The sequence below is a fragment of the Astatotilapia calliptera genome, chromosome 16, assembly GCF_900246225.1.
Source record: "Astatotilapia calliptera chromosome 16, fAstCal1.2, whole genome shotgun sequence".
NCBI lineage: Eukaryota > Metazoa > Chordata > Actinopteri > Cichliformes > Cichlidae > Astatotilapia > Astatotilapia calliptera.
This window is the reverse complement of record NC_039317.1, coordinates 6,086,385-6,098,884: the sequence shown is the minus strand read 5'-3', so window position 1 is coordinate 6,098,884 and position 12,500 is coordinate 6,086,385. Positions and strand designations below refer to the sequence as shown.

Sequence of the window (12,500 nt, the reverse complement as noted above, 5' to 3'; positions counted from 1 at the left end):
GCTGGGACGGTCAATTTGGTAAAGTAAATCCGTTGGGCATCTTTCTTTGCCTTTAGACAATAATTCTGATGGCAAAAGAGCCAAACGGGACAGGCCAAAAAAAACCAAAACAAAAAAACAAAAAAAAAAAAATCCAATATACAGAATTATCACGTTCGTACAATATCAGAATCAGAATCAGAATCAGAATACTTTATTGATCCCTGGGGGAAATTATTTTTTGTTACAGTGCTCCATTTTAAACCAACATTAAGACAAGACAGACAATACGCTAACTAAGAATAGTACAATATATACATATATATACATACATACATACATAAGTCACTTATAAATAAATATTTGGAAAAGAAACATGTGTAGTTGTAGCAGCAAACAGTGTGTTAAGTGGATGCGTTGTACAGGGAGATGGCCACAGGCAGGAATGATTTCCTGTGTCGTTCAGTGGTGCTTTTCGGTAATCTCAGTCTCTCACTGAACGAGCTCCTGTGACTGACCAACATGTCATGGAGTGGGTGGGAGGTGTTATCCAACATTGTCTTTATCTTGGACAGCATCCGCCTCTCCGACACCACCTTGAGGGAGTCCAGCTCCATCCCCACAACATTGCTGGCCTTACGGATCAGTTTATTAAGTCTGTTGGCATCTGCGACCCTCAGCCTGCTCCCCCAGCATGCAACAGCATAGAGGATCGCACTGGCCACCACAGACTCATAGAAAATCCTCAGCATTTTCTGGCAGATGTTGAAGGACCTCAGTCGCCTCAAAAAATAGAGACGACTCTGGCCCTTCCTGTAAAGTGCTGTGGTGTTTTTAGCCCAGTCCAGTTTATTGTCAATGTGTACTCCAAGGTATTTATAGTCCTCCACAATGTCAACACTGACCCCCTGGATTGAAACAGGGGTCAAGTGTTTCCTGGTCTTCCTGAAGTCCACAATATAAATATTATATAGGCTACATCGCAGCTCCAGTCACGCTTCCATTACCGTCTTTCTCGTCTTTTCCCAGAGTAACAACCAAACAGGAGGATCTATTGGTTGGGACTGCTTAGCCTTGCACGCATTCTTATTTTAAACTTAATCTGGAATTCATTGCAAACTGTTTGTGTGGGATATGAATGACTAGATTTTGTTTTTCTACAAGAGTTAGTAAAAAACATCCGCATCTTTGTAGTGTATACAGCACTATAATGACCAGACCTAATTCTTTTGAAAACCTTACACCTTTCCACAGGTCTCAACTTCATCAGACATCACCTAGACACAGAGCTGGATGAGGTCAGCGCAAACAGCAGCCTAACCGACTAAGATGATGGATCCATGGGGTCAGGAAAGCCAGAAGCAGGGGAGCTGGAGAGGTACCTTTCATGTCCATTCACTGGAGGTGTGGATCTATTGCATGGCTTTCCTCACATCCAGAAGCTGTCGATCAAAGTCAATACAGGTCTTCCTGCATCTGGAGCTTGTGAAGAACTTCTCAGTCATGCAGGACTCCTGTTCACTGCTAAACAGTTACAGCTTCACAGAAAGAACCTTGAGAGCAAACTGCTGCTGAAGCTTAACCATCACTTCACTGAGTGAAGAAATGGCACATTTTTGCTAAATATGCAGAAATAAATGCACACCCATACAATTTATGGTAAACTGAGCTCCCTTGTATGTACATGCGTTGAAGATGCCTCGTTCTGTTTTCTCTGAGGCTGCTGTGCCATTTGGAGCAAAATGAATATAAAGTTTACAGCAAATCTTGTCACTGGAAATTGTTTGCACTGTTTATATATTTATAGTATTTACTGTAGGTATTGGTGAAAAAAGCTTGGTTGAAAAATGTGAAAATGTGAAATCTCGAAATAAAAAATTTTGTGCCTCATTTTGTTGATCTTTTTACATATATTCCTTTTGAAAATACTCAAATTTGTATATTTATTTATTTTTGTTTGTCTGATAGCATTTATTTATAAAATCGGACATTTCAAACAGTTACTCGCTACTTGAGTAGTCTTTTCATCAAGTACTTTTTTACTCTTACTCGAGTAACTTTTTTGAAGACTACTTTTCACTTTTACTTGAGTAATAATATTTTAAAGTAATGCCACTCTTACTTGAGTACAATTTTTGGATACTCGACCCACCTCTGGCACAGAGTGAGCTGCCTTGGCAGAGATTTGGTGCTCTTCTTTAAAAATTGGATGCTTCACTTAATGATTGTGGACAATCTTGTTTTCTTCTCACATGAACAAGTAACGTCTCATTCAGTGTTGGAAAGACACTTTGTTGCACTGAGGTCTGCTTATTTTCAGTGTCTTGTACTTGTTTTTACACCTTGCAATGTTAAAGTTGGCCTTTGTGCTTTTCAGTGTTGGAAAGACACTTTCTTGCACTGAGGTCTGCTTATTTTCAATATCTTGTACTTGTTTTGTTTTTTTTTACACCTTTTAAATGTTAAAGTTTGCCTTTGTGCTTTTCAGTGTTGGAAAGACACTTTCTTGCACTGAGGTCTGCTTATTTTCAATGTCTTGTACTTTTGTTTTTTACACCTTTTAATATTAACTGCCACTCTTTGCCTCCATCCTAAATTCCACATTTCTCAAGTTGAACTAGTTTATTCTACTCCACTGTGTAAGATTTAAGATCTCAGCTAAAAAGATTTTGTGTTGAAGTTGTGCAGTGCTAAGCAAAAGAGAGTGAAAAAGGTGAGATGAACCTCCAATGTTCAGCTCCTTGGAGGCTTAATTTGTCTGATAAAAACCTTCCACACACTGTAACTGCTCACTGTTTGCGTGATGGTGCATTTTTCAGTATTTTCCATTTATCCACCTTGTGCAATTTGTTTAATGAAACATTTTGTAGTTTTAAAAAAACATCAATGGATGAAGAATTAAATGTTACCTATATAACTTTTGATGGACATGTGGAAGTTAACAAATACAGATATGTTTATTTTTTTATTATGTTCACATTATATATTCTAATAACTTGCAGTAACTCTATTATTATATACCTCATTTTGATCCACAAAAATCTCCACAAACCTATGTACACTTTTATTGCAGCATTGCTACTGAATGTTGTTATTTACGCCACAACTATTTACCCAAAACTCCTGATTGACTTTTTATCTGAAAAACAAATCATATCATATTCAGCATGTCTCTTTCAGTTTTTCATAATTTATTCTCTAGGTTGTTCTGAGTTTTTTCTCTTGGCAGCCATGGCCTATGACAGATATGTGGCTATATGTAAACCTCTACAATATCCAACCATCATGAGAAAAAGCACTGTGAGTATTTTCCTGGTCATAGCTTGGCTTGTACCTGCTTCTAATATTGCCGTCCAAGCAATAGGAATGGCTAAAAGTAAACTGTGTTCCTTTCATTTAAAATCAATATTTTGTAACAATACAATTTACACTCTTCAGTGTGTAAAATCAGGGTTAGTTACTGTATTTGGAATTGTTAGTTATTTAGATCTCGTAGTATTTCCTATACTTTTTATAGTTTTCACATATACAAAAATATTTATAGTCACTTATCGCAGCTGTAAAGAAATTAAGAAAAAAGCTGCAGAGACCTGTTTACCCCACATGTTAGTTTTAATTACTTTTTCCTGTTTAGGTATCTATGATGTAATCATGGCTCGAATGGAAACAGATTTTCCAAAAACTGCACGCTTAATAATGACATTACAACTAGCTTTGTATCATCCTTTGTTTAATCCATTCATATATGGGCTTAAAATGAAGGAAATTTCTAAACATCTAAAAATCTTGTTTTGTCCACCACTGTTATAAATTTAATTTGTAGAATTTAAGCCTGTTAATAGCTGATAACATTTTTCTGGGTGCATGTTTATTGTAAATATGCCATAGTCTGTTTTACGATCATACTACTTATTTTTTTATAATTTTTTTTTTGTATACTTACATAAACGCTAGAGTGGAAACTTTACTAAAAATTATATCCATGCTGGCAGGTACTATGTTAACTCTTCAAGAAAATTTTCTTCATTAGTTAATCGTATATATTGTTAATTGTTATATATAATTCAAAGTAAATGAGTAAAATGTTTGGAGTTTTCAGCTCTCCGTTCTCGTGAAAAAAAGGCTTTCCAGATTCATTTTAGACTTATAACCCTAAGTAGGCAAAATGAGGAAAAGCATTTTTTATTTGACTACAAATTGTACAAGTTACAAATTTGGCATTAACACTCACACCCAACACTTCAGACAGTTAGGATCAACAGTTAATTTAGATTTTCTCATCTAAATGCTTGAAAAATAATATCTGCAGGCAAGAGACAGTACACAGGGCTCTAGACTAACGTTTTGCCATGGGCGTACCGGTACGCCTAACGGCACAAAAGTTAGGCGCACACAAATTTTATAATAATTTAATATACGGTAATGTGTTTTTCTGGATACACTGTGCTTTTTCAGCATTCAAAGATTGATGACACCGTGTCAGAGCACTGGCTATGAATTTCAGAAGGATCAGGCCTTAACAGAAAAGTTAGCAATAGTTCTTTTCCTATTACAGCTACATCCACTTCTGTCGGTCCTAGGATATTCACAAGGCCTGGGTATCATCACTGATTTCTATAATCCACTTGATTCTGGTTTTCAAAGTCCTGATTCGATTCAACTTAGCCTCAGACAGTCAGAAATATTATAATTCTGATCATTTATCATTACTGACTTCTTCAGAATTGTGAACATCACAGCAGATGCCTTTGTGTGAAAGTAACTGAGAATAAAACACAGAAAAACATGAAGGAGATTTTCCTGGTCTGGCTTTTTATAGCAGATAACCTTAAAAATATTCTACAATGTTCTGCATATAAAGTTAAAATTTCTTCAGTATTGAACAACAGAAAAAGTAGGCTTTCTTGTCCGAGGTCATTTAAGTGAAAAAAAGAAAAGAAAAAGACAGCAGCCAACAGCGCTGTAAACAACTGTAGACTGGTGGGTAATAAGCGAATGAATAATACAGAAAACAGCGATTGGAGACGGGAAACTGTTCTTGAAGTACAGAGAGAGAGAGAGAGAGCTAGCTGTGCATGGAGTGTGATTTTAATTGTTGTGGAAGCAGAAGCAAAACAGCAAAATTCATGACGACATTGATCAAATGTGAAGCGCAGTTTGCTGCTTCTTTTGCTGCTGGCTCGGTGAATTTTGGTTGGAGAGAGACAAAACCTGCAGCTCAGAATCAGCGCAAAAAGACGTAATCACAGCGCGGACCGGACGCATCAGAATCCCTAATCTCCGACTGCGTGTCCGTCTACGGGCCGTCGGGTGAGAAAGCCGAGAAAGACAAAGTTGATTCTGATGCGTCGGGTCCATTCTGTGTTTACGTCTTTGTGTGGAATCGGTGTACCTGCTCTCATTTGCTGTTTGGTTGTTGTTGAAATGGTTTTGTGAGCTTTAATCTGACGTTTCTGGCAAAACACAGTTATATTTAACAGTCAATTCAGGATTTAATGAATTGATATCGCTTTATTCAAGCTACTCACCTCCCACTTCCACCTGCACTTTCAACTGGACCACGGCCAATCAGAGAGGTCCCGCCCCTTACTATCTGATTGGTTTAGTCCACAATAGGGGCATAATGTGTGTCTGTTGTTGACCACAGGGAAGGTTGCAGATTTTTTTTTTTTTTTTTTTTTTTTTTTGCTATCCGAACAGTTGGTCGCACAGGTGCAACCAAATTTTTTTTTTTTAGTCGCACCACTGAAAAATTTGGTCGCATTTTCGACCAAATTGGTCGCACTCTAGAGCCCTGGTACATCTGAATAACCATTTATCAAGCAGTAGGGTCTGATTTCTTTACATACTTTTTAGCTTGATTTCTTTCTCAAAATGAGAAAATGTATCACCACTGACTGAGATACACTACCAAGTGGCCGTAACAGTGTATAGCAGTGGCTTGTGATGACTTTTAAAGAAAGGCCAGCAAAAACAACTTGAGTGTGTTATGGTTTGAGGTTGAGTCTTTCGCAAAAGCTGCTGTCCTGACTCATGAGAGTGCTTTTTTTTTTTTTTTTTTTTTTTTTAGGTATTAAAGTCTTTCACTTTCTGAAGGTATTATCTCACTGACTGGCACTGTGGTGGACCAAGTTCCCATCACTATTTTAAGAGATACCTATGACACAATGTGGTACAGTGCCTTTTCTGACCAGATTTCCTATGGTTCACATTTGTTGGTGTGGGAAATAAAATAGTGCCACTGATATCACTGATCATTTGTGTTTGGCTATAGAGTGCAGCTTATTAAAGCTCTCCAATGCAACTATGATTACCTGTTTGTCTGCTGTCCAGAAAAAAATCCATGTGACCCAGCCGTGTCATACATATTCGGTGATTGAATTTTACTGAAATACAAAGAAAAGATTCCCCAGAATCTGGAATAGAGTGTGATGTGGACACTCAGGTGGTGGTGCTAAAAGATTACTGTCTTCAGGTTTTGCCTGTGATCACCATCTGCCTGGCTATTTAGGAATGAGGTAAACTTAGGAGAGAGTGCTCTACTATTTTTAATTTACACAAGTCATGTCAGAGCTGGCTATTAAGCAGTGAGTGTTCAGTGCGTATCACCCACAAGGTCAGGATGTGATAAAGAGATTCCACAAGACTTTGAAATCTATACATCGCAAATATAGTGTCGAGTCTAAAGCAGAGTGAGATAAGGGTCTGTCATTGTTGGGTTTTAGCCCAGCTGAGGTTGGTTTTGGACACACTGTGTGTGGGCTACTGAAGATGCTGCTGGAGTGTTGCTTGTAGAACATAATGTGTTAGACTGTATAAATTAATTTAGGGAAAGGCTGTACACTGCGTGTGAGCTAGCACATAGTTTCCTCTCTGATGCACAGTCTAAAATGAAGGAAACTTATAAGTTTTTCAGGCAGGAGAATGTGTTCTAGTTCTCCTCCCCATGGTTGGTTTCAGTCGTTGTTTGTGTGATTCTTAACGAGGTAAAGAGCCAATTCAGTGACACCTATTACCTGAATAAAACAGCTAATAGGAAGAAAATTTAGAATGTGATTGGCATATCAATGTTGAAGAAATATGTTGATTATGGAAAGAGTCAAATCAATACACCTGTGACTCAGGCTCCATGTGACTGTGGTGTCACCCACTAACAGACCTGAGGCAGGTGGGTTGTGTGTGCAATCTGTTCCAGGTTCCTGTGTGAGTATGACATATTTATATATATATATATATATATATATATATATAAAAAAAAAAACACCCAGCACGCCCCTGCGGGCGGTTTATCCTTCAAGCTCGGGTCCTCTACCAGAGGCCTGGGAGCTTGAGGGTCCTGCGCAGTATCTTAGCTGTTCCCAGGACTGCGCTCTTCTGGACAGAGATCTCCGATGTTATTCCTGGGATCTGCTGGAGCCACTCGCCTAGCTTGGGAGTCACCGCACCTAGTGCTCCGATTACCACGGGGACCACCGTTACCTTCACCCTCCACATCCTCTCGAGCTCTTCTCTGAGCCCTTGGTATTTCTCCAGCTTCTCGTGTTCCTTCTTCCTGATATTGCTGTCATTCGGAACCGCTACATCGATCACTACGGCCGTCTTCTTCTGTTTGTCTACCACCACTATGTCCGGTTGGTTAGCCACCACCATTTTGTCCGTCTGTATCTGGAAGTCCCACAGGATCTTAGCTCGGTCATTCTCCACCACCCTTGGGGGCATCTCCCATTTTGACCTCGGGACTTCTAGGTTATACTCGGCACAGATGTTCCTGTACACTATGCCGGCCACTTGGTTATGGCGTTCCATGTATGCCTTGCCTGCTAGCATCTTGCACCCTGCTGTTATGTGCTGGATTGTCTCTGGGGCATCTTTACACAGCCTGCACCTGGGGTCTTGCCTGGTGTGATAGACCCCAGCCTCTATGGATCTTGTACTCAGAGCTTGTTCTTGTGCTGCCATGATTAGTGCCTCTGTGCTGTCTTTCAGTCCAGCTTTGTCCAGCCACTGGTAGGATTTCTGGATATCAGCCACCTCCTCTATCTGCCGGTGGTACATACCGTGCAGGGGCCTGTCCTTCCATGATGGTTCCTCGTCTCCCTCCTCTTTCTTGGGTTTCTGCTGCCTGAGGTATTCACTGAGCACTCGGTCAGTTGGGGCCATCTTCCCAATGTATTCTTGGATGTTCCTTGTCTCATCCTGGACTGTGGTGCTGACACTCACCAGTCCCCGGCCCCCTTCCTTCCGCTTAGCGTACAGCCTCAGGGTGCTGGACTTGGGGTGAAACCCTCCATGCATGGTCAGGAGCTTTCTTGTCTTTATGTCAGTGGCTTCTATCTCCTCCTTTGGCCAGCCTATTACCCCAGCAGGGTACCTGATCACGGGCAGGGCGTATGTGTTGATGGCCCGGATCTTGTTCTTACCATTCAGCTGACTCCTCAGGACTTGCCTGACCCTCTGCAGGTACTTGGTGGTTGCAGCCTTCCTAGCGGCCTCTTCATGGTTCCCATTTGCCTGCGGGATCCCCAGGTACTTGTAACTGTCCTCTATGTCTGCAATGTTGCCTTCTGGTAGTTCAATCCCCTCAGTTCTGACTACCTTCCCTCTCTTTGTTACCATCCGACTACACTTCTCCAGTCCGAACGACATTCCAATGTCATTGCTGTATAGCCTGGTAGTGTGGATCAGTGAATCGATGTCTCGTTCACTCTTGGCATACAGCTTGATGTCATCCATGTACAGGAGGTGGCTGACAACTGCTCCGTTCCGTAGTCTGTATCCGTAGCCAGTCTTGTTAATGATCTCACTGAGGGGGTTCAGGCCTATGCAGAACAGCAGTGGGGACAGAGCATCTCCTTGGTAGATCCCGCACTTGATGGTAACTTGTGCTATGGGCTTGGAGTTGGCCTCTAGTGTTGTACGCCACATCCCCATTGAGTTCCTGATGAAGGCTCTTAGGGTCCCATTGATCTTGTACAATTCTAGGCATTCCAGTATCCAGCTGTGGGGCATTGAGTCATAGGCCTTCTTGTAATCAATCCAGGCAGTGCACAGGTTGGTCAGTCTGGTCTTGCAGTCTCGGCTGATTGTTCTGTCTACCAGTAGCTGGTGTTTTGCACCTCTGGTATTCTTGCCAATTCCTTTCTGTGTCCCGCTCATGTATTGACCCATGTGCCTGTTCATCTTAGCCGATATGATGCCTGACAGGAGCTTCCATGTAGTACTGAGGCAGGTTATTGGTCGGTAGTTGGAGGGGACCGGTCCCTTCTTGGGGTCCTTGGGGATCAGGACCGTCCGGCCTTCAGTTAGCCATTCCGGGTGTCTCTCGTTAACTAGCAGCTGGTTCATTTGTGCTGCCAGACGCTCGTGGAGTGCAGTCAGCTTCTTCAGCCAGTAGGCGTGAACCATGTCGGGCCCTGGTGCTGTCCAACTCTTCATACTGGAGACCCTTTCTTGGAAATCTGCCACTGTGATGGTTACTGGACCCTGTTCAGGGAGGTCGCTGTGGTCTGCCCTCAGATCCACTAGCCACTGAGCATTGCCGTTATGGGTTGCATCCTTCTCCCATATGCTCTTCCAGTATTGCTCCATCTCCAGCCTTGGTGGTGCTGTTCTCTTATTGTTCCCTTGCCACTGAGAGTACACCTTTGCTGGTTCTGTGGAGAACAGCTGGTTTATTCTCCTGCCTTCTATCTCTCTGGTGTATCTCCTCAAGCGGCTGGCCAAGGCTGTGAGTCTTTGCTTGGCAGTTTCCAAGGCCTCAGGTATGGACAGCTTGCTGTATTTCTTAGGCACCTTATTTGTCGCACCTTTCTGCAACTCTGTTAGTTGGCTAACCTCCCTCCGTGCTACTTTGATCTTGCCCTCTAGCCTCCTTCTCCATGGAGGGTACTGCCCCTTGTGGCTGTTCAACTTGTAGCCAAGCATCTCACTGATCACTGCTGCCCGTGATATATATATATATATATATATATATATATATACATATATATATATATATATATATATATATATATATATATATATATATATATATATATATATACATATATACATATATATATATATATATATATATATATATATATATATATATATATATATTGTAAGACCCCGAGACTTATTTATCCTATTTAGATAAGCTAGTTGTGCTTTTTGGTGACAAATCCACAGTTCTCAAGCATGACATACATGTTGGTGACCATCAGCCCATTAAACAGCATGCCTACTTTTTAATCTACTGAAGTATTCATACTTTACACATACACAAAAATGTTCTTCATGTCTTATCGAAGTTGTAAAGAAATTAGGAAGAAAGCTGCAGAGACCTCTTTACCCCACCTTACAGTTTTAATTAGCTTTTCCTGTTTAAGTTGCTATGATGTCGTTATAGCCCGAGTGAAATCAGATTTTCCAAAAACTGCACGCTTAATAATGACATTACAACTAGCTTTGTATCATCCTTTGTTTAATCCATTTGTATATGGGCTTAAAATGAAGAATTTTTTAAACACCTGAAAAGGTTATGTTAGAGTGAATTGTTAAATGTTGTCATTTTATGCTTGCCAGCTCTGATGAAAGGAATTCCACTGTCCTTCTCCCCAAATTCTCTAGGTTCTGGATGGGGGGCTGTAATGTTTTATTGCAGATACATCCTATCTGGAAGATCTGTTTCTTGTGATGTTGCTCCTGCTTTTATGACCCTTTGGTCAGCAGGAGGTAACACACACACATTCTTACACACACACACACACACACACACACACACGCACGCACACACACATTCTCACATAACACACACACACACATTCTTACAGAAGTTCACACATATACATACAATGCCTTGTCTTAGAACCAAGTGGGCGTGGCTTTGCTGTGATGTGTTTTGTGTGAACTGTCTCTCAATAAAAGGCAGCAAGAGGAGGTCAGATTTGGGGTCATTTCCGTGGTGGACACAGACGAGGCCTCCCTTGCGCAAATAATGGATCGATCGACTGTCTTGTTTTCTTCATGATGAATAAGTCTCTAGAATTAGCGGGGCTTGTGGAAACACAGACCCAACATTTATTTGGTCCTCCGAGCGGAGCCTAACACATTGCTCCACCGAGGAGAGGGAGAGTACGCCACCGCAGTCTGCTAGCAGCTATCGTCTGGGACGATTGACCAAAGCCCTGGTACTTTTCTTTGTTGCCAGGCCGGAAAGTTTGCGCCTGAACTCCCCTCGGGGTGGATGGCGATTGATGGGATCCAGAGCTTCTTCCCATGAATTTAAACAAACAGTGAGTACAGAAGGCCTTAGAGAGCAGCTACGTGCCCGTGCGTTAAAGCAGGTACGTGAGTGCGCAAGCTGTGCGTGTAGACGCAAGCTGCCTGGTTTCTCCGCCAGTGTTTTTGTTTTAATCTTTTTGATTTTTTTAAGGAGGGTTAAGTCGGTTTCTCCACCGAAGGAGGTTTAAAGAGGTTTCTCCACCGAATAGAAGGAGGGTAAGGACGGTTTCTCCACCGTAAGGAAGTTCATACATATACATACAATGCCTTGTCTTAGAACCATGTGGGCGTGGCTTTGCTGTGATGTGTTTTATGTGAACTGTCTCTTAATAAAAGGCAGCAGGAGGAGGTCAGATTTGGGGTCATTAGTGGGTCTCTAGAATTAGCGGGACTTGTGGAAACACAAACCCAACAGGTTGTTTTCTCCAGCCCCAAAAATTTGATGCATTGATTCTAAATTGTTAAGATGCTTAAGCTATTTTAAAAATAGTTTTATTAAATATTAAAGTCCTGAACTTGATTTATTCTCCATTTTTTGCATCATTGTTATAAATTTAATCTGCAGAATTTAAACCTTATTTTTTTTGAAACCAGATATTTACAAACTCTTCAGATAAAAACACAAACACTTTTTAATTGTAACATCAAATCAGACTAAATGTTTATTTTTTTAGGTTGATAAATATAAAAAAACATATTTGTTAACTTTAAGAGTAAAGAGAGAAACTATCTATATTTCTTAATTGTACATGGCACCAAATTGTATTCAAAATTGAGCCACACTTATGGAGCTCCACAATTCTTTTCCTGGTGTTTTGGTTAATATCTCTTGATTTTCCCATGTCAAAGAAACAGGCTCAGTGTTTTGCCTTATATGCATCCACAGGTATGCCACCAATTTACTCACATGGACTCTACTAACCTATCAGAAGCTTCTTCAGCTCAGAACGTGTCAATGAAAAATTGTACTTAGTAGTCAGTATAAGCTTTTGATGATATAAGTTTACATGTGATAGAATACTGCATGATGACCTCTGTATTACTTAGAACTGATTGTTCTTTATAAAACTTGTTCTGATATTTTTATCTGAATCTTCCCACAGCGATAGTAAGAAGCTGAACAAGCAGTTCTGACCTCTTACCAGGAAAAAGAGCTGCTCCCCACATTCCACCACACACACACACACACACACACACACACACACACACACACACACAAAAATCACATGCGCACGTACCAACATTCCACTGTACAA

At 40.8% G+C, this 12,500-nt stretch overlaps 2 protein-coding genes across 3 annotated transcripts in view; one reads left to right on the top strand and one right to left on the bottom strand.

Moving 5' to 3' along the window:
• Window positions 1–12,500, bottom strand: part of LOC113007434 (syncytin-A-like) — a 445,664-nt gene that overhangs the window by 243,663 nt on the left and 189,501 nt on the right. The gene's annotated exons all lie outside the window — the stretch shown is intronic.
• LOC113007440 (olfactory receptor 6N2-like) lies at window positions 2,866–11,687 on the top strand. The gene is made up of 2 exons (XM_026144009.1): window positions 2,866–3,762; window positions 11,658–11,687. Exons 1-2 carry the CDS (start codon window positions 2,866–2,868, stop codon window positions 11,685–11,687), a joined length of 927 nt encoding a protein of 308 aa, XP_025999794.1.

What these genes read in the sequence shown, in the direction of transcription:
- LOC113007440 (XM_026144009.1), top strand. Translation starts at nt 2,866, where the DNA reads ATGGATGAAGAATTAAATGTTACCTATATAACTTTTGATGGACATGTG. An exon ending in AAATTTCTAAACATCTAAAA is followed by an intron (nt 3,763 to 11,657) that starts ATCTTGTTTTGT and finishes CACAAACCCAAC; the next exon opens with AGGTTGTTTTCTCCAGCCCC.